Source organism: Populus euphratica, unplaced genomic scaffold (genome assembly GCF_000495115.2).
Source record: "Populus euphratica unplaced genomic scaffold, PopEup_1.0 scaffold3.1, whole genome shotgun sequence".
In the NCBI taxonomy this organism is placed as follows: Eukaryota; Viridiplantae; Streptophyta; class Magnoliopsida; order Malpighiales; family Salicaceae; genus Populus; species Populus euphratica.
In genome coordinates, this window is record NW_011499847.1 from 420,757 (window position 1) to 443,205 (window position 22,449).

A 22,449-nucleotide genomic window follows, 5' to 3' on the forward strand; every position below is an offset into this window, starting at 1 on the left:
TTCCCCCCCCCCCCCCCCCCCCCCCCCAGGGTATAGTATTTCATACCACCTCAAGGTAAAGTGTGGTTCAAAATAGAGAACTGGGAAATAGCAACTCATATCCAGAGGAATTCACAAATAACAATACTTATTAACATCTTCTATCAAAATGCATGCATGTCCCATTACCAGAATCCAAGAAAAAACCAGGACTTTTACAAAACAATACCAGCTTCAAACCAAGTTGATTTTCAAAACCAAACTTCCTTTAAATTCTAAATACTTCATCAAATTCCATCATGTCAAATACGGGCTAACTGTCTTTCCTCCCCTGAGAAGGAAATAGAAATCAAGTAAAGGATCAATCTTGAAGAGTTAATACCATCAACAAATTGACCAGGAGAAAAGAATACCTTCCTTGGAGAGAGGTGGTATTTTCAATAATGACATGATTACAGAACTCAAAGACAACACTGAATTGCCAAGAAAAACCCCAAACGTTGGCACTAAACAGACCTGTTTAACTCAAAATTAAACTGAAAGCATCCATTTCAGAAACAGGTCAATTATTGAACACATTGACCTAAACCAAATAGTAAAGATACCAAAACATAAACCAATAAATTGACACAACGGTCACAAAAACACCATCACAAACCCAAATTGACACAATAAGCATCGAAATTTGGTGTCTTCGTTTCAATAATATAACTCCAATGTTCTAAATATTGGCAGTCCTAAAACTTCAAATTTATGAGTCCTGAGCTAACTGCTAAACTATTCAACATTGTTAGTTCACTTTGGTGGGATAATTCATGCACTCATTGTTAACATTTCCGTAACAAGCAATTAAAAGTAATGCTTAAAGCTTTCATCAAACATAATCATCAAAACCCGGAAAGCTAATAAAGAAAAAGAAGTTACCATTTCCTGCACACCTCTCACAGGGCACAGGATCCCCCTGCCAAAACCCATCAAGATCAATGAATCAAAATCTAAAATTTTTCAGCACTTGTGAAAGTAAAAGCAAGAAATGAAGGAAAACATGAAAACGACAAGGAATGCAGATTACCTTCAGGCCCAGGAACAGAGAAAGAGCAATGGCAGCAAAGACACTGATAACAGAGAGGGCAGTTTGGGTATCCAAAGGAGTATCCAAGCCACTGAGCAAAAATTGTGGCTGAAAAAGAAGGCTTGGTGTGGCTTGGTGGTGATAGAGTTTATAGTTGCTATTATGGTTGGTAAAGGAGAAGCGGGGGAGAGAGGGGATTTCAGGCTTTGAGGGGGGTAGTTTTGGAAGAAAGTGACGTGTTTTTGAAGAAGAAGAGGAAGGAGGAGAGAGAGAAGAGAGAGGATGGAGAGAGGAGCAAGAAGAGAGTGGAGCCATGGATGGACGAGAGGAGGAGAATTTTTGGAGGCCAGAGGTAATGAGTTTTCTCTTTGTTTTTCTTTGGATTAGTTATATATATTTGGTCCCTTAATTTTTATATTTTCTTATTATGGTCCATATGGTCTTGTTTTTAACTGGTCTCTCTATTCCAAAAGTATTTAATATGGTCCCTTCGTTCAGCTTTCTTCCAATTTTCAATCAATTCTATACACGCGCGCGCGCGTGTTATTTTTATTGTATTTACTGGCAGCAATAAGAATATAAAAACATCTATATTAAGATAAAAGGTAGGGAGCAAAAGATTGAACCAATAACACCCGTTTCTTTACCCATTAACTTTTTATTATGTACATTTAAATAGTTAATAATGTGTGCTAATATTTTTATTTTTGTTTTGTATTGTATTTTTTTTTGTTTTTAGGTGTATTTAAAAAAACAAAACATGTATTCCTTGAAAAATCATGAAATTGATTTTTTATATTTTTAGATAATTTTGATGTGTAAATATAAAAAATAAAATAAAAATTTTAAAATAAAAATGTTAATATATTTTTAAATTAAAAATAATTTAAAAAATAGAAGTTATTACATTTCTAAATGGAAACGAATTCAAGATATAATTGTCCTATTTGGTACAGGTACCAACCTCTTTAAAAATAATTTAAAAAATATTAAAAAAAATAAAAGTTATTACATTTCTAAACGAAAACGAATTCAAGACATAATTGTCCTGTTTGGTATAGGTACCAACCTTTAGCATAAAAGTGTGTTTGTTTTTAAAGTAGTTTTTATAGTTGTGATTTTAAAAAATAAGTTTAAAATAAATATGATTAGATGTAGTTAGTTGGATTTAGAGATATTTTTGATAAAAATTATTGTTATGATTCGTCTGCAATAAAAAACATGTATAAAATATTTGGTGGTTGTGTGATTGTAATTGCTTTTCAAGGTGTTTTTTATTTGAAAATATATTAAAATAATATATTTTTATTTAAAAAAATCTTGGTATCAATGTATCAATGATCTAGAACACGGAAAAATAAAAAATGAAGTAAAAAAATTAAAAAAAATTAAATTTTTTTCAAAAGCAATTTTAAAACACAAAAAATAAACAATATTTTATGAAACGCAGTTAAAAAAACATGTAAGTGTTTATTTGTTCATGCAATTACAACAACTCTTAAAGCAAACCGCGCCATTTATATGTTTGGCAATGACAAAACCTACTTTACTATTGATATGGGACCTTGATAAATCATGTTTCAACCTCAAGTTTAAAGAAAGCAGCTCTCGACCGCTTTCCCTTCTTCACATCAACGTCCTATACAGCGGAGCTCTCCATTATTTCAACCGAATCGGATCTGATCCTTTTATGAAACGCAGTTAAAAAAACATGTGAGTGTTTATTTGTTCATGCAACTACAACAACTCTTAAAGCAAACTGCGCCATTTATATGTTTGGCAATAACAGAACTTACTTTATTGTTGATATGGGACCTTGATAAGTCATGTTTCAGCTTCGAGTTTAAAGAAAACAGCTCTCGACCGCTTTCCCTTCTTCATATCAATGTCCTATACAACGGAGCTCTCCACTATTTCAATCGAATCGGATTTGATACAAAGCTAAATGCATTGAATTAGGTCCGACCAAGTTTTTAAAAAATAATTTTTACTTTTATTTCTATGTGTATTTTGTTCAAGAAAACAGAATGAGGTTGCTTAATTACGTAGTATTTACAGAATTTGATCGCAATTCTAATTTTGTTTCTGATAATATTTTACTTGATATTATTACGCACTTAAAGAAACCAAGAAAACTGTAGTATCCACTGTTTTCATTGGACCATGTCTAGTCAAAAGCTAAATGCATTAAACCTGACTCGATCCAGTTAAAAAAATCAATTTTTATTTTATTTTTTAATTGTGCTTTATTTGAAAAATTAGAAGGAGTTTGTTTGATGATGTAGTATTTGTAAAATTTAATTGTAATCCCAAATTTGTTCGTGGTAATATTTTATCTGATGTTGTTACATACTTAAAGAAATCAAGAAAACTATAGTTTTTGTCAAATGAATTTCGTAGGTAATGGAATTGTAAATAGTTTAATGAAACAATAAAAAAATATTTTATATAAATATTATTTATTTTATAATGTAATAGCATTAGTTAAATTTATAATATTTTAATTAAAATTATCAATATTAATTTATATTATTTTTAATTATTTTATAACCTCAATTTGAAAAATATTTTTTTTAACAGAATACATTAAACTATTTTTTATTCAATCTCAATTTCAACTATAATTTTAGCCAAACACATATAAACACCAAACAAATCTCAACTAAAAATACTTTTTATAAAATAATTTTTTTCACGCCATAATCATAAAAACTACTATAATATTAAATACTTTTTATAAAATATTTTTTTTCACACTATAATCATAAAAACTACTATAATACTAAATATACTCTAAAAATTATTTCACAAAAATTGCATTCAAAATTTATTTTTTTTGATGAATTTTACAGTATAAAATATAATTTTTAGAGTTATCTAACAACTTAATATGTTTTTTGCATAGCAAATGCAATAGCAAGTACAAAATAAACACACCCTATAAGGATCTAAGTCACAAATCACCAAGTTAATCTATAAATTAATTAAAGTTAAATTAATTCTATTTAAAATATATTTTTTAATATTAAAAAAATAGTTGTTACCAACACTTATTTTTAATTAAATCAATTAAATTATTAAAAAGTTAATCGGTTAATCGAGTTTCAATTAATCAATATTTTTTTAATTTAACTTAAAGTCTAACTCAAGCCACACTTTAAATCCCGAACTTCACAAATTAATCACCGGTATCAGATCAAGTTTAAGGACTTTGATTTGCAGTGCATGATCGGGTAAAAAACAACATGGTTTTGAAGAAAATGTGACAGAAAAATTAACAGACTTGCAAAGAAGGATGTAATTGAATAAATGTCTAAAACAATAAGCAACGTAATCAACAACTATTATTCTTGGAACTCACATGATAACTAGATAATATACCAGGGACTAATTTGAGGCTTTTTAAAACTTTAAATCAGAATCAGAATCGCATGGATGGAACCGATTTGAATAAAGGAACCGACACAAACCCTAGCTGACTGTAAATCTCTCCTCTGGCGCTCGTCATAAAAATCAAATTAGGGCTAGATTTTTCAAAATTAGGGTTTCTTAAATTTAATTAATTAAATGGCAAAGAAAGAGAAGCGAAAAGCGAAAATCAAAATAGTCGAAGAAGAAGAAGAGAAGCCGAAGAAATTTGCAGCAGAGGTTAGTAGCGACGATGAAGAGGCGAATGAAGATCTGAGCTTGAAGATTGTAGAGAAATCACTGTTAATGCGAGCGGCGAGATTGGCTGAAAACGGCAACGGTTTTGTCGTTCTAGATGATGGTGGTGATCGAGACGGTGGTGCGGTGGAGATAGAGTCGACGCCGTCAATAGAGGCTGAATCGGCGAGTGCGGGTTCCCGCGGGGTGAAGAAGAGGAAAAAGAGAAAGAATGCTGAGAGGAAGATGGAAGTTTCAGTGAGTTTAGTATCTTAGAGCTTGATTATTTTTTTTTCTTAATTCAATTGATTATTTACTACTATTAGAGCTTGAAAATTGATTAATTTTGGTATTAATGATTTATTGTTTTTTTTAATGATTGTGTACTGAATTATGTGTAATTAGGTTGTTACTGCGAAAGAAGAAGAGGAGGTGGATAAAATTGAAGAGGCGGAAACAGTTGACAACGCAGAGATAATGGAGAAGGCAGAGAAGAGTGAGAAGGTAGAGGTAGACGAGGCTGCAGAACTGGTTGAAGACGGTGGTGCAAATGCAGTTGAGGACTCTGTTAATATTGTGCTCCGAAAGCTTCTTGTGAGTTAAAAATATTTGTTGTGATCTGCAATTTTGAAAGAAACACTTTTTTCAGGGAAGGCTTAGATTGTTATCTCTGTTTTACTTATTCTGTCAGCGGGGGCCACGGTACTTTGATACTCTAGATAGTGGCTGGTCAAATTGCTATAACTGTGGGGAGGAAGGTCATATGGCGGTGAACTGTCCGACATTTACAAAGAAGATTAAGCCATGCTTTGTTTGCGGGAGTTTGGAGCATGGGGCTAAGCAATGCACTAAGGTTTGTGAAGATGTAACTATTCAGAAGTTGGTGACTTGTTGTTTATTCATCACTTTTATTGTTTAAATGTTACACGTGGGCTTTGAGTTATTTGATTTAGACATGTGTGGTAAGTAAACTCTGAATGTATTTGTCTGCAGTTGCTTTGAATCACTAGGACCTTTACCTTCCCTTTATGAAAATATGGATAGCTTAGTTCCTTCATTTGAAGTGTAAATATCATAGACGAGAGCAAACTATAAAAAAACAGAATATTTTACCTGAACATGAGAACACTGGAATGATGGAATATTTATCCACATGTCCACTGAACATGAGAACACTGGAATGATGGAAGATTTGTCTATATGTCTATGTTTGTGTTGAGATTCTGTGTAAATGGTTTGGGAGTTGAAGAATCTGCTTAATCTGGGTTTTGTTATGCTTGACTTTTTATGCAGGGACAAGATTGCTTTATTTGCAAGGAAAGTGGCCACCGTGCAAAAGATTGCCCAGAGAAATATAAGGGTACTCATCAGAGTTCAAAAATATGTTTGAAATGTGGGGGATCCGGGCATGAGATGCTCTCATGCATGAACGATTATTCTGTTGATGATCTCAAGGTTGTTCTACCTTTTTCATCAGTGGTTGCCTAATTTTTTCCCCTTTCCTGCACGCCTACAAGTTTGTGGTCTTATTCTAATTTGAATCGTTATCATTATTGTTTCTTATCTTCTTATTTTTTTAATTTTTTATCATCATTCAGGAAATACAATGCTACATCTGCAAGAGTTTTGGCCATTTATGTTGTTTTACCTCTGGTGATGATGGTCCAAGACAAGTTTCTTGCTACAGATGTGGTGAACTGGGTCATACTGGTTTGGTAAGCCCCATTCATTGCTTTCAATATCCACATGTCTCTCTTCATGGGCATCTTTCTTTGTGCATTCTGCATATCCTTTCATGCTTATGGTTAAGGACAAAATTTTATCTATAAGTGCACTATACTTTCTTGGACTGAATGCATGCTGTCATGATGTGTGGAAAAGAGTGGTACTGTATTTTGTGATTTTAGGTTTAGGTCTGTCAATATGATAGTTTCTATATTAATATCCCTGTGCTATTTGGTTCAGCTCTGACAATATTGTTTTACTTTCTCAATTGCTGATAGTTATTCTTTCATGATCCCAGTAGATGTCTGAGCAATGGTGGTTTAGAATTTTAACTTGTGCACAGGTGTTAGCGAAGCTTTCTTTTGCTGATGTTTTTCTTTCCAATTGTCTTGGCTTTAATTTTCTCTCTCATGCTGTTAAGTTGCAAGTGAGGGACATTATATCACAATTCGTACATACAGTGTGGCTTTCTAGATAAGTTTTTCTTTGATAATATATGGTCTGCAGTTGCGCCTTATTTTTACAACCTACATGACATTAAAATTCTTGGTGCACATGTTTTTATACTGCTAATATACGATTTGGTTTGTGCAAGACACCTCTTGTGTCTACTTTGACATTGCCCACGCTTTGGAATCTCTGTTATGGGATCTTGACAAATCCCTTGACATTGGCATATGTAATCGCAACATTGTTTCTCTTCACCCAACTGTTCCTGAGATGGTTTGAACCTTTTTTTCCAAAATTTTCTTGCTGGTGACCAGCCTTCTTTCAATGAGTTGGTATCAATCTATGTAGGACTGTGGAAGGTTACATGAGGAAGCCTCTATGACAGAATCACCTAGTTCATGCTACAGATGTGGGGAAGGAGGGCATTTTGCACGTGAGTGCACCAGTTCTGCTAGGGTAAGTTTTTCAGCAAATGTGTATCACTGTCTGAAGGTTCATTTATATGCCACTTAATCATATTTCATTTCTTCAGCATCACAAGATTCTGTTTCCCTTCATAGAATTTTGTGTGTTCCCTTAAAATATAAGTAAAGCAGTATTTGTTTACCATAAGCAGGGTGGGAGGAGGAACCGTGAATTATTAACCCTGACTCTAAAAGCTCATAGAGAAAATAAAGAAAGCTTGGGAATTAAATCTGCCCCACATGATCTTGTCAAGGCTCGTAAAAAGAGAAAAACCAAGTCCGAAGAGAAAGGCATTACAACACCGCCAAAATCAAAACATAAAGGTCACCACATTGCAGAGCATCTAACAAATTCATCCCAGTCAACACCAAAGAAATCAAAACACAGAGGTGGATGGATTATGGAGGATCCTGGAGATGTATCTAAATCAACACCAAAACAATCGAAACACAGAGGGGGATGGATTACAGAGGATCCTGGAGATGTATCCTGGTCTAATTCCAAGAACCATTTCAATTCTCCTTCAACACCTTCTTACAAGGGTTGCAAGAGTTCTCCTATGACTTGTGGCCATCATATTTCAAGTTCTCAAACTTTTAAGAAAAATAACTGGAGTCATTCAGGAACTTCAGCTTTCCAAGGGTCGGCAACACGTTATCAGCATAGATATTCAGCATCCAGGTTTGGCAACCCTGGCCATGCATACAGCAACTCTGGCCATGCATACAGCAACCCCAGGCATGCATACAGTCACTCTGGCCCTGGATACAACAACTCTGGGCATGCACACAACAACTCCAGATATGCATATAGCAACTTCAGGCACGCACAGGACAACTCAGGTTATGTGCACAACAACTCAGGGCATGCATAGAACACCTAAGGCCATGCATGTGGCAACTCTGGTTACACATTTGGCAGCTCTGGCAATACTGGGATGAGGAGAGACAATGGTTGGTGGTAGAAATGCGAATTATATTCCAACTACTGAAGCGGGGAACCCAAATTTTTTTCCGGGGGTCGTCTAAGTTATGTAATTTTTTGATCCCTTTAGCGCGCAAGTTATTGACAAATCATTTTTTCATACATGGATGCTCTTGTTCTAGTGATTTATACATTCTTTCCTCAATGCATGTATCCACACACCTTGCTGTAACCTTTGTAGGATAGGTAGTGGTTTAAGTTGTGAGGAACTTACTTTTACCCCATTCTTTCTGAAAGAACCTTGTTGATTTAAATATGTCAGAATCATTGTCAATTCTTGAATCCCAGACTTCCAAAAGATCACTTCAGAAGTTGAAATTTCGGAATATTCAATGTTTGAGGCGAGGGGACTGAATATGATTCTCTCGTTTCTGTGTTTATTTCAGTGTCCGTTACTTACAGTTTTAGCACCATAAAATTCCCTCCTTCCTTGCTAGGAATACCGCATCTCTTGCTGGATTGCATATAAAAGAAACAGCACAGCAGAAAGGAAAATCTCCACTGAAAAGAAGAGAAAAACCGAACAGAGGCAATAGCCAAATATTTTAGCAGGAACCATGGAGTTATTGTCAGCTGGTGGAGAAGACTGACATGCATCCCATGTAACTCCATGATCGCTCCAGGATCAGCTTAGCAAAGCAGATGGAAGCATTTATTCTTAAAAAGACCTGTCGGCGGAGGAGAACAAGATGGAGAGAAACTCAAAGCTAAGCTCATACTGCCCCACCAACAGGGTAAAGAATTGCGCTAGCCCCTTTTACACTCCTCACCATTAGAACCCCACTTTCCTTCGTGTACTTCCTTGCATGGCCTTGAATGTTGACTTTGTCTGCTTTGCATGTCATGCAACCAAAGCAGCAAAGAATATGCAGTCATATTCACCCAGCTTCTTTTTTAACTTCTATGATTATGTGAAAAAAAAAAAAACTGATTCTGATCAATCTATCTTTAAAATCAACCGTAATTGTTATACTTGGTATGAGCTTTGACATGATAAAAAATCCTCATCCGAGTTATTAGATTATTATAGGTTATTAGATTAATTTATTAGTTATTGAATCAATAATTTTTTTTCATTAAAATAAAATAACTTTTTGTTTTTTTTTAAACCTCTTGGATAAGATTTTATAGAATTAAAACCTAACTTAAACGTGGAAGCATCCACGTTTCATACAGTCTTATTTTACAAGTTGTTTGGTTAATTAAACAAACACTTATTATTATTTATGAATTTCATGGTTTGCTGTATTTCAAACGCAAGGAAAAGAGAAGCAGCTCCTAGCTGCTTCCTGCATTATAAAATGCTAAACCATGCTCTAGTGTTCACTGAATAGTGGAGTATGATTTCACTATTTACTGAATAGTGGAGAATAGTGGAGGCATGCATTTATTGTTTATGTAAATAATTTTTTTAAAAAAAATCATTGCAGTTAATTGATTTCATTTGCATTGTTCACATGAACATGAACAATAATTTTTTTTATTTTTTAAATTAATTTAAGGTGAATTAAATTTATTCGTATTATAATTTTAATTTTATTCTTGATAATATTTTATCTAATTTTGTAGTTTTTATCGGATAAATTTCATATATAATGAAATTGTAGATGATTTAATGAAAAAATAATTTTTTTTATATAAAGTATGATTTATTTTATGATATAATAACAATAGTAAAATTCACACTATTTAAATTAAAAATAATTAATATTAATATATATTTTTTAAAATTATTTATAATCTTAATTTTAAAATCATTTTTAATCAAACATATTAAATTAATTTTTTTAATTTTAATTTTAACTATAATTTTAATTAAATATCTATTTTTTAAATTAATTGTAATTAAAAATACTTTTTATAATTTATTTTTTTAAAATTATAACCATATGACCATAAAGTTAACACAATACAAAAGATAATCTGGTCTGCTAGCCACCTTTATGCTAAAATACAAGCTGTTTGATTAATTAAACAAACGCCTGTTGCTATTTATGAATTTCACGATTTGCTATATTTGAAATGCAGGGAAAAGAGAAGCAGCTAGGAGCTGATTCCTGCGCGATAAAATGCTGAACGATGCTTTATTATTCATTGAACAGTGGGGGCATGCATTTACTGTTCACATGAACAGTTTTTTTTTAAAATCATTGCAGTTAATTGATTTTACTTGCATTGTTCGTATTTCTTCGTATAAATACAAATAATATATTTTTTTTTTAAATTATTTTAAAGTGAATTAAATTTATTTATGATAATATTTTATTTAATTTTATAGTTTTTGTCGGATGAATTTTATATGCAATAGAATTGTAGATACTTTAATAAAAAAATAATTTTTTTTATGATTTATTTCATGATATAATAACAATAGTAAAATTCACAATATTTAAATTAAAAACTATCAATATTAATATATATTTTTAAAAATTATTTATAATCTTAATTTAAGCATGTTTAACCAAATATATTAAATTAATTTTTTTAATTTTAATTTTAGCTATAATTTTAACTAAATATTAATTTTTTAAATTAATTTTAATTAAAAATATTTTTTATAATTATAACCATATAACCGTAAAGTTAACACAGTACAAAAGATAATCTGGTTTGCTAGCCACCTTTATGCTAACAATTAGGATACTGTCCGCCTGTCTACGTACTGGTTCACGTGTTATTTCGGCAAAAGTGACAAGTCCTATCACAGGCGTACCAGCCCAGATGTCATGAAACCTTAGTCCAACCCATTGCACAATTTTCTTTTGTACGGGGTGAAGCAAGCACAGCTCATTTCAGGCCTTAGCTGCGTATTGATTGACCCATTTATTTCACTTCTCGAGAACCTTTATTTAAATTCATGATCTCTCTATAAACAGGGCTGTACTTGTCAATCGAGCTTACAAGATTACACTCTAGTCATGTTTTATCACCAAGAATCACAACGATTTTACTACAAATTGATGGAAAACAAGAGAAATTCGAGGGTTTTAATTGAGATATTTCCTTTCGTCTCTTTTCTCAAATCTCAACAAAAAGTAGCGCAAAAGATCAATAGAATAGCTTTAAAACTAACGAGTGGTCTTGCTCCCATCACATGCCTTGCTATCAAAGACATTAGGCAAATCCCCCTCATGCCCCAATTCACAGCACCATCCCAGTCCATCATGTCCTCATTTCATGCCATTTCCTTCTCTCCTTTCCTTTCTTGACCTAACATGTTCAAATTCTTTACCCCACAGCTCTCTCCAGCACTAAACAAAACTCCACAACAGTCATTATTCGGTCAGTCTCTTTCATTGCTTTCCAATTCATAGTTAAACAAAACCCACCTACGCAACATATCCCATGACCAAATCAAAACCAGTACAGAGCCACATACCCCGTTGACACTCAGTTTTTCCTTTGCCCAGAAATACACTCAAAACGAAAATTTTTTCAAAAAAACCAAACCAAAGCCTCATCATTCTTTAATTGACCTTGCCCTTCCCAGGTTATTCCTGTCCTTACCAATTCCCTCACTCTCTCTCTGATTCCTCTTTTCTTTACTAATCTTCAAAACCCTAAAAAAGGACCCTTCTTTAGTCTCTTCTTTGATCATGCCCTCTTTATTTCCTTGTAAAAATCACTACTTTTCCAAAACCCTTGATTCTCCCCACAAAAAGCTAACATTTTAGGGTTTATTTTCCAATTCCAAGCCTAACCCATTTTTCTACGCACAATGTCGGATGATATGTTAATGCATTTCTCTTCAAACTCTTCGAACCAGTCAGACCAATCTTTGCCTACTAAAATTGCTAAACTTGAAGCTCGTATGGTTGGCAAGGTACCTTCTGTCACTCCTGGCCCCCCTGTTCAGCTACAGCAACAGCAGCCGCAGCATCAACAACAACAGCAACAGCAACCCATTTGGTCCTCTGTTTCTCCTGGTCCGAAATTTGGGCCTCCTGAGGAATTGGCAGAGTCTAGTGATTCTGACGATGATGTAAGTTTTTCATGTGTCATTGTATTTTATTTATGTTTTTGCTGATGAGTTTGAAGTGGGTTTTATAGAAATTTTGAAAATTTTGATTGTGGAGTTACGTTGGAGGATAATTACATTGACCTGTTTGATATATTTTTTTATTGAATTATGAATCATTATATGTCTTGTTTGATCATACTTTATTTATGCGAGGGCGTAACATCTTCATATTCATTCCATATGTGCTTGTACTTTACCATACTTTGGTTGGAAGTTGAATTGATTGCTTGGTTTTCTTTCGTTTGGACTTTGTAAGGAGCCTGTAGATGTAAGGGAATTTTTACGTATTGATAATATATGTTCCTGATGGGATAAAGTGTGCGATGATTTTAATTGAGAAAGTAGTTTTCTTTATTTCTGAAACATGGTTTATTATATTTTCATTTTTCTGGTTTCTATGTGTGGGATTTTAAGAGGATGGCTTCTGTGAGCATTCTGCTTTGTGTCGGGTTAGATAAAACTGACAATGAATAGACATTCAAGTTGGAATATTTCTTCTGTAAAAAACATTTTAGCAAGGTTCATGTCAGTTTCTGGCTTTGTGATTGCAACTTCCTTTTGCTCTTTATACACGAAAAATCTGTTGATCTATTGCAATTAGATTGGGATGGTGCACATGGAATTTTTTGAGTATGCGCTCTGCACTTGGGTAGCAATGCTACATGTGCAGAAAAGCTTATCATTTTGATCAAGGAAGTTGATCAAACCTTTTTGCGAAATAAATATTTGCAATTTCTACAGGATTGGAAATTGGCAATTGGCAATAAGTTTTTGTGCATTGTTATCTCTTTGAGGCCAACTTGTTTTCATAAAAATTGTCTTGTTACAGTAATTTGTCAGTTGTTCAGTTTTCCTGATCCATGATTTTGTCTTTTTATTCTTCTATGCAGAATGGAGGGGAATTTCTTATACAAGCAAACACTCAGAAGCGCCAAAGATTACAAGAAAATAACAATTCAGCTGTCATCGAACATCTTGAGGTAGATTGATGTTAGACAATCTACTTTGGTCTGATATGTAAAATTGTTTCCATGTCAAGTGCTTTAGCCCATATCCTTATATAAAATTTTCTAGGTTTAGTTAGATATTGCTTAGGGCTGTTTCTTTACTATAAATCCTCGTTTTGACTTTCATTTTAGGCAAAATATTTGCATACTAATCTCTGATTAAAACAATAAAAAGACACAGGCAGTGAATGATGGAAGGCAAAAGACTGGGGAAACTGAAGAGACCAAGGGCGGTTCTGATACAAACAGGAAAAAACAAGGTCGTGGCAGGGGTCAGTCTAATTCTGGTAGAGGTCGTGGTTCCAGAGCTAATGATCAGATTAGATCACAAGTTTCTGTTTCAACAGCCTCACCTTCAAATGGTCAGCTTGAGAACTCGTATCTCAAGGTATATGCTCTATCTTGACAAATTCTACTAAATCCTGGGTTCCTCTAATTAACAAAATTAAGTTTTATTGTAGATTTCATTTCATCATTGCAAAGAAAAGGGGAACTCCTTTTAGGGGCTCAGTTCACCTACTCTTAATTTGGTGTAGGACAAAAAAATATGTATTTATGCCTCAACAACATAACCTACCAATGTGTGAAAGAGGGAGTTTCCACACCCATGGGGTGTGTTGGAAACTTTAAAGATGCGACTGCACAGGTTGAGATGCAAATGACTGAATGAGCCAATTTTCTGATCATATGATAGATTGAATCGCTTGTATGGTTGCGCCCCTTATACTTTATGTCATTATGTGTGCATTTTATGCTTTTAGATCCATTAATCGGAGTCTGAAGGTATGTTGGTAAGGAAGAAATTTATTATGTGCTAGGGAAATCTACATCTGGTATTTCATTTCTGGAGCCAGGCATGCCATGTTTTTTTTTGTTTGAAAATGAGGATATTAACTACATTTTTGAGGCTCTAGATGAGCAGCTGCAAAGTTTATTGAAGAAGTGAGTTGTAATAACCACATCTAAAAGGAATACATTGCATACCATACCCTTTTACATAACTGAAGGGGATATCTGCACATATAAGACTACCAAAATGAAGCAGCAATTTTGTTTCTCCCTGTAACATGGTGCCTTTTGATGTCAAGATAACCAATTAATTATTTTTTTTGGAACCCATCGAGAATTCATTAGAAAGGAAATGTTCATTGTTTGATGAGGGAACAAACCAGATAAGACATCTTGGTGGCTATGCTAAACTGTGGTAGTTACCTGTGGCATTAGGTTACCTGACTGATGGTTGCTAGTGAGGAACAGATAGTGAGCTTCAGTAACAGACTCAAGCCTCTATGGGCAAATGACATATGATTTTAGGGGGCTTGCCAATTGTATTTTAATTTGAATTCTTATTTGGCAATGACTTTCAAATGTTTCATTAAGTATTTTGATTAAAAGTACTTTTAGTTCCTTTTCCTCAAGTCAAACCCTCCTTGGTTTTAGTAACTCTTTTACTATTCATTTAATGTTTATTATCATAACAGTGATGTGATTGTAGTGACTGTAAATGAGGTCGAAAAAATAGTCATGCATCTTTTTATTGTCATGAGTGAGTTGATCTGATTTGAAGGCCATTTATCAGTTTTCCCTTGGTTAAGCTCTATGTGGCGAGTGCATTTGAGTTGTTTCTTTTTTGAATTCATTGCTGTTTCTTCCTTTGATTTATTTTTGTAATTGACTGTAAGGAACTAAAGACCACATCAAAAAACATTTATTCATTCATGCTGAACTCCTATGCTGCAGCTTAATGGTGAGAAATATAGGATGCAGTCTATAGAAATCTATTTAGAATGACAGGTAATCTTCACTATGCAGGATAACAGGCCCAAAGAGCACTTCAGAAATGATAATCACATATCCTTAGAGGTATCAGTTGGGTGATTTGGTATTGAATTGCTTCTATTCATAGAATTCCTGCATTTTGTTAGATTTTATTATTGTTGTTGTTGTTATTTCCTTTGCAATTTGCAGAATGGTTTCCTCAAGGCTCAGGGTGCTTCCATATTGCATCTTTACATGCAAATCTAATCCCTTTTTTTTTCAACTTAATTTAGGAGGAGCTTGCATCTTTACGTGCAAAAGTTTCCATTCTAGAGGAAGATCTTCGTAAATCTCGTCAAGAGGCCTCTAATAATCATGATCTCTGCCACCGGTTAGAAAAGGTATACTTCTGCCATTACTCTATGGATTTTGACTATCCGCTATGCTAATACTCTTTTATTTTATCTGCACAGGAATTGAAGGAACACAAAGATTATGAACAACAAATGAAGCCAAAGGTATGCTATTGGGAGTTTAGTCTTTATCTATTTTTGCCTCTCGCATGCTGATTAAATAATATATAGTAATAAAATTACCCAAGTGTTTAAAGTTTCTTTGCATGCTATGATACCATATGATTCTTAGCAAATTGTTTAAGCTGTTAGCTTCAAATTTTGTGAACTTTACGAAATATTTGCATCGTTTAAATTGGGAACAGATTAAAGGTGACAAAGAGATTAATTTTTGCTGTTTTACAGTGAATGTTTAAATGGTTCGGGAAGGTTCTGGAGACAATAAAACTTCAAAAGAACTAGACATTTAATGTTGTTTTAGCAGAAAAGCACTGACATTATTCTTGTTAGATTGTACATTTGCCTATTTCAATCATTTTATGTCATCACCTACAAAACAGAATTTTGAGAGCCAAATATAACAAGATTGAGGCAGACATGCTATGTTCTTCCCTCTTGAATGTTATGGTAGACTTTGTAGTGGGTGGGTTTTTCTTTGCTACTTTGATAATACATCAACTGCTATAAAGGTTGCCATAGATTTTTTATGGGATGCATTTGCAAGGCAGTTTCACAGTGGCATAATGTACTTATGCTCTGCGATTGAAGTTGTTTTTGAGAAAATTGTTGAAGAACTCAACCAATGTTCACAGTTATTATCAACTCTGCAGTCTTAGGCATGCATTCTTACAATTCATTGGTGAAGAGTTCTGTGCTTGTTGATTGGCCTGATTTGAAATTGTCAGTTAATACCATCTGCACATGACTTCAGTTTGGAATCCTGATACTGATGTTTTCATTTCTCACTGGGAAATTATTCTGCTTCCTCATGGAACAGTGTAATAAGTTTTTGATTAGCAGAGTTGTAACCATTTTTAATATTCATTTCCTTCTCGATGCAGAGAACAAAAATTATATCTGATCTGCTGATATCTGTTTCAAAAGCAGAGAGACAAGAAGCCAGGATGAAAGTTCGCCAGGATTCTTTAAGACTTGGCAGTGTGGGTGTTATCAGGTATACCCACATCTTTTAAGCTTCAACTAAATGTGCTTGAATGGACCTTCACCCTCTCTTGGTGCCCTGTCTGAGTGATTTAAAAACAGAAAGATGAAAAAAAATATTGATGAAAAAGACCACCAAATGTAAACAGCATCTGGACAGCAGGGAACTCAAACAAACCGGGACCATGATCTCTTGAACTGTGTATTATCCCTATGTGAAGTTTTGGATTCTATAACATTTGCATACGCTCTAGAATGATCATGTTTGTTCACACAAGGCCAGTACAATCTACTTGGAAAGACACAATCTATAACACCACCAAGTTTTGGATCTATAACTTTCGTGAGTTCCTTACATCCTTCACTCAATATGGGAGTTCTTATGTTCTTTTGTCTATTTCAGAGCTGGAACTATCATATCTGAGACGTGGGAGGATGGGCAAATGCTGAAAGATCTAAATATTCATCTTGTATGTTGTAGTCAGATCTCTCATTCTCTTTCTTCCCCCTACCTAGTTCATTTACCTTCATATAGCTCAATTTTCCCTTCACAATGATTTTTTTATTTTAATGTGTTTTCAAGGTTGTGTCCTTATAAACTGAATTTTTTCCCCTGGTAAATTAAATTACTGTGCATTTAGAACACGTGAAGCAGAAGTGGATATAGAAGACAAGGATTGAGGCATATCTTCATTCTTTAAATAAAATCTGATAGAAATTGTTTTTAGGTTAAATGCGACACACACCAATGTATGTTGGGTTTATGTATACACATATCTTTAATGTTCTTGGTTTTGGTAATTTTCTTGATGGCTCATACAATAATCATTCTTCTGAATGATTTTTGCTGTTATGCCAGTTCTATTACAGATGTTCTTTTCACATTGAATGGTAATGTGCCCATCTTATGCTTTGACAGATCCCAAAATACGTTGTTTTAAATGTTGTCTACTAATAGCTTGCTGCTTTCTATTTTCACCATGATTCCACTAAACTCAATATATGGGTTTTATATCTTTAATCCTGCAGCCTTTCAATGTTTTGTTGCCATAATTTTCTGTTATGTTTTTTTCAGTCTTTAGTTTCAATAGGCAATAATTCCAGTTAAGGAATTATTTAATGAACTATATTTATGTTCAAAGGAATTATTTAATGAACTATATTTATGGTTGTAATATTTATGTTTGAGACAGTTATTAGAAACTAAGGAAGCTATTGAGCGACAGCGGAAATCATTGAAGAAACGACAATCTGGTAAAACATATTTCTTGTAATATTTGGCAATACCTTCTTTTTACTCTAAAACATATTTCTTGTAATATTTGGCAATTCCTTCTTTTTACTCCTTCTGCATACTTTTGGCCCCTTTTATACTATGATTAAAGCACACATATACATATAATCTTATTCGATCTTTGGTCACAAGGGCATTATGACTGTCAACACTCTAAAATATTGGCTACGAGAAACCATGAGAAGCTTTTGTGGCTTTGCAAGTTACCCCCATAGATATGATCTACTTCCTGATAAGCCTCATGCTTGCTGTCATGCATGCCTACATGCCAATATGTGTATGATAATGTATTGCTCAAATGTTGTCCTGTGTGTATAATTTCCTAACTCAGGTGGATTTTGTTTGACCTTTTGGTGCAAAATGGTTTATTATCACTTGTGACTGCCACCCCCTGCACTACAGGGTGACAGACTGATGTCTCACTGTGGTGCGGAGGCCTCAAACACCAGCAAAAAATGTAACCTATCAAGAAGTAAATGAGAAGAAAATAAATGCACGCTTAGTATTTAACCCCCCCCCCCCCCACTTTTTGATCATGGAGCAACCTCCTGAGATTGACTTTAGTTGCTGTTGCTGTGAAGACAAGGGTGACGGTACAGATGCAGAATCAGGAGTACAAGAAGAAGATTTTCTCATCCAGGATGAGATTTTTAAATCTCGTCTCGTGAGCATGAAGCGTGTAAGTCATTCTGTTATCTCCATGCTGCAGTTGGTAAGGATTGCAAAAGTTGGAAATGTTCATTTATACATACATCCCATGCAATTGAGTTGTTGGTTCACTGCAGGAGGAAGAGACTATTTTGCGTGAAAGAGATCGCTATGAACTGGAAAAGGGACGGCTCATACGTGAAATGAAACGGATACGAGATGAGGATGGTTCACGTTTTAATAATTTTCAGATTTTAAATCACCGATATGCCCTTCTAAATCTTCTTGGTAAAGGGGGATTTAGTGAGGTTTACAAGGTCAGAACTTCGGCAAGTCAGTTCATTTGATTATTCAAATATTAACTACTGCTTGTTTGATCAATTTTCCTATTTACCATGACAAAAGTCTAGATCATTTTGTTGCCATCATTGGCAATTGTAAAAGCATATTTTTTTGCAGCGATTTGAAGTGAGAAATTTCCAGCAGGCTTATGATTTGGTGGACCATAGATATGTTGCATGTAAGCTTCATGGTCTGAATGCTCAGTGGAGTGAGGATAAGAAGCAAAGTTACATTCGGCACGCACTGCGAGAGTACAATATTCACAAGACCTTGGTGCATAATCACATCGTTCAGCTTTGGGACATTTTTGAAATTGACCAGAATACATTCTGCACTGTCTTGGAGTACTGTAGTGGTATGGCATTTAATCTCTTGACAACTGTTGGTCTGTTTATAGTTTGATGTATAGTAGACTAAAAACTCTCAATCTTTTACAGTATCCAAACATTTGAGTTATATAATTTGCCTCCAGTTCTCAGATTTTTTCTTTTCATTTACCTACCTTTTTTTTTTTTCTCAGGTAAAGATCTTGATGCTGTTCTTAAAGCTACACCTGTATTACCTGAGAGGGAAGCTAGGATTATTATTGTCCAGATATTTCAAGGCCTTGTATACTTGAATAAAAGATCTCAGAAGATTATCCATTATGATTTGAAGCCTGGGAATGTTCTTTTTGATGAATTTGGCATTGCAAAAGTTACTGATTTTGGTCTTAGCAAGATTGTGGAGGAAGATGTTGGATCACAGGGAATGGAACTTACATCTCAGGGAGCTGGAACGTATTGGTGGGTAACACTGCAGTTTGTCATTTGTGATTTATACTGGATGTTGTAAATGTTCTATTCTTTTTTTATAACACTGCAGTTTGTCATTTGTGATTTATCCTGGATGTTGTAAATGTTCTATTCTTTTCTTCTTCTTTTTTTCAAGACATGAATGCACTTGCACTAATTTACTAGACATCTCTTTCACTCGTACTAGTGATAAAAAAATCTTTTCTAGTTTGGCTACCTGGGCAACATTTTGATTCTGCTTTCTTTTGTAATTTTAGGTATTTGCCACCAGAATGTTTTGAGCTCAGCAAGACACCTTTAATATCTTCAAAGGTAAGTGAACTCTATTTTCTCCCCATTGAAGACATTTAGTCACAGCCAGAGCCAAGAAAACACAATGCTTTTTTCTGAAATGAGGATTTCTCATATTTTTGGGTCTCATGCTCCTCTGAATTGTGTGCTCATCAGCCTTTCAGTGGTTGAGTCTGTTTAGTCCTTAGGAATTTCCAACAGTTGGTTATCACCAGAGACAATCAACGGCTTAAGCTTCATGTATTTTATTTTAACCTTCTTTGAAATGCTCTTTCTTGGGATACAGGTTGATGTCTGGTCAGCTGGAGTACTATTTTACCAAATGCTCTATGGCAGACGTCCTTTTGGGCACGACCAAACCCAAGAACGAATACTTCGTGAAGATACAATTATAAAAGCTCGCAGGGTTGAATTCCCTTCAAAGCCTACTATCTCAAACGAGGCAAAGGTGAGTGACGTGTTTTGGCAGTTCTCACTGCGTGTTTGCTTGGGTCTTATTTTCTCTGCACTGGCCGGACAATGATATTGTACGTATTCCTGATGGATTACAGGATTTGATTCGTCGATGTCTAACCTATAACCAAGCAGATAGACCAGATGTCTTGACCATTGCTCAAGATCCATACCTTACTTACGTAAAGAGGTAAAGAGTGTACAAAGTCACAGATTAAAGATTTGTAGAGGGCGGGGAGGTGGAAGATTTCCTTTTGGCCAAGCTGGAAACAAAGTTGTTGCCGTAAAACTTGGAATTTTGTATAGGTTGTAAAGATTTGTAACTTTCCCGTGCTTTTTCAAGGTAACAAATCTAGGCATCTGCTCCCCCGTCCCCTCCTAGTTCATTTTTGTTTCGTTCGTTGTAATTCTTGCCTGTATCTTCTCCGCCTTCAGGAAAAAAGAAAATGAAATATATAGATAAATTGGTTTAACTTGACGGAATGGTCAGTAGGCGAGCTTGGTGCTTATGCCAAACCTAACTTTGCTTGCTCTTGAGAACCGAGTTCTTTGCTTGACAATTATCCTTCACCAGCCTGCGCCAAAGAACCCAGCCCCACTAATCGCCTCTCTCCCCATGATTGGCATGATACGCAGTGTGCACGCACAGAGTCCGTATGGTATTCAACACCCCGTTCTCACTTGATATCAGTCCTTGCAATGTTTTGATCCATGCATCAATGGAGGCAAGCGAGCACGTGTAGTAGCAGACTAACCATCATTTTAACACTAAATTTATCATTCCTGCATATGCTTCATGGATATAAAGATGGAGTTATTAGTAAAAAGAAGAGATAAAATCAAATGCCAGTAGGTTCCTAGGCTAGCGGTAGTGAGATGCATTTGCAAAAGGTCACTGTTCAAAGATTCTTCCAAGAATTCGAGTTCAACAAAATAATCTCATTTAATAGTTCCATGTTCCTGAAGTGGTAGCTAATTCATTTCTAAAATACAGTTTCTTCTAAGATATGATAAAATAATGTGCTAAAAATTATGCATCTGAATTTGGATGCTAGCCAGCGTTATATGGAAATATAAAAGTTAATATTTAATTTATTTTTAAAATAGATAAAGCATTTTTTTCATATTAAATGGACGTGTTTATCACAGGATCGATGTTCGCAGCCAGAATATTTCCTCAGCTAATCATTAGGGTTTGTATTATGATGAGAGAATGACCAAAAAATCATGTCCATTTGGAGCTCCTCCGTGCCTACGCCTATCGGATATGCAATGGAGTTTATCCCTTCTCTTTTTCTTATTCTTTCGTGATAATCAAGGGACGAGTCCTAATATTAATTATTTTTGGTAGATGTGACACTTTAACTTCAAGGTGTATAGCTTCTCATAATCTCTTACCCAAATCGTGTTTTAATTTAAACTAAAAAAATATTTAACCTAGCTCAAATCTCTTTCAAATTCTAAAGCGTCAACACCGGAGAATTTGTATTTTTTTTAAATGAAACGACTTTCTTTTTTAATTAAAAACGATTATCTTGAGCTAACCAAGTCATTCTTCACTTAACAATTCAATTTGTTTTTTTAATGAATCAATATCTTTTAAATGAAAAATTATTAATTCAAGTTCATCCAATTTCTTTTTGGGTTAGACACTAAAAAAATCTTAAAATTATACATTAATCTTGAAATTTATGAATATAAAACACAATTGTTTTTACTATTAAAAGTTTGTTTGGTATTGTGGTGATAATTATTTTTAAAATTATTTTTTCATTTTAAAATTTATTAAAATAATATTTTTTAATAAATTATTTTTAACATTGACATATCAAAAATATATAAAAACATAAAAATAATTAAAATAATTAAATTCTTTTACAAATACTTTAAAAAAAATATCGAAGTCACCTCTTATGTTTGATATTTTTTAATAAATTATTTTTAACATTTACATATCAAAAATATATCAAAACATAAAAACAATAAAAATAATTAAATTCTTTTACA

The 22,449-nt window shown here is 33.9% G+C and overlaps 3 protein-coding genes across 3 annotated transcripts in view; 2 read left to right on the plus strand and 1 right to left on the minus strand.

Moving 5' to 3' along the window:
- The window catches only part of LOC105139221 (thylakoid lumenal P17.1 protein), a 2,539-nt gene extending 1,107 nt beyond the window's left edge, over positions 1–1,432 (minus strand). Inside the window, exons 1-2 of the mRNA XM_011045597.1 lie at positions 1,052–1,432; positions 904–940 (exon numbers count right to left, since the gene is read on the minus strand). Of these exons, the coding sequence (XP_011043899.1) occupies positions 904–940; positions 1,052–1,366 (352 nt within the window). The 5' untranslated portion in view covers positions 1,367–1,432. The remainder of the gene's footprint in view (positions 1–903; positions 941–1,051) is intronic.
- Positions 1,433–4,480: 3,048 nt separating this feature from the next.
- LOC105139231 (zinc finger CCHC domain-containing protein 7-like) lies at positions 4,481–8,602 on the plus strand. Its single transcript, XM_011045606.1, is given in 8 exon segments — positions 4,481–4,954; positions 5,102–5,290; positions 5,388–5,549; positions 5,990–6,151; positions 6,295–6,411; positions 7,220–7,327; positions 7,488–8,107; positions 8,109–8,602. Coding segments are annotated over 8 exon segments (1,863 nt in total). The 5' UTR covers positions 4,481–4,618; the 3' UTR covers positions 8,278–8,602.
- A 2,694-nt stretch (positions 8,603–11,296) lies between these two features.
- On the plus strand, positions 11,297–20,920 carry TSL (Protein kinase superfamily protein). The gene is made up of 16 exons (XM_011045694.1): positions 11,297–12,302; positions 13,232–13,321; positions 13,530–13,736; positions 15,161–15,211; positions 15,400–15,507; positions 15,580–15,624; positions 16,521–16,633; positions 17,024–17,090; positions 17,808–17,874; positions 18,496–18,593; positions 18,700–18,879; positions 19,049–19,259; positions 19,425–19,689; positions 19,956–20,010; positions 20,276–20,437; positions 20,541–20,920. The coding sequence occupies exons 1-16, from the start codon at positions 12,039–12,041 to the stop codon at positions 20,634–20,636; spliced, it is 2,079 nt and encodes a 692-aa protein (XP_011043996.1). The 5' UTR covers positions 11,297–12,038; the 3' UTR covers positions 20,637–20,920.
- The last annotated feature ends 1,529 nt before the right edge of the window (positions 20,921–22,449 follow it).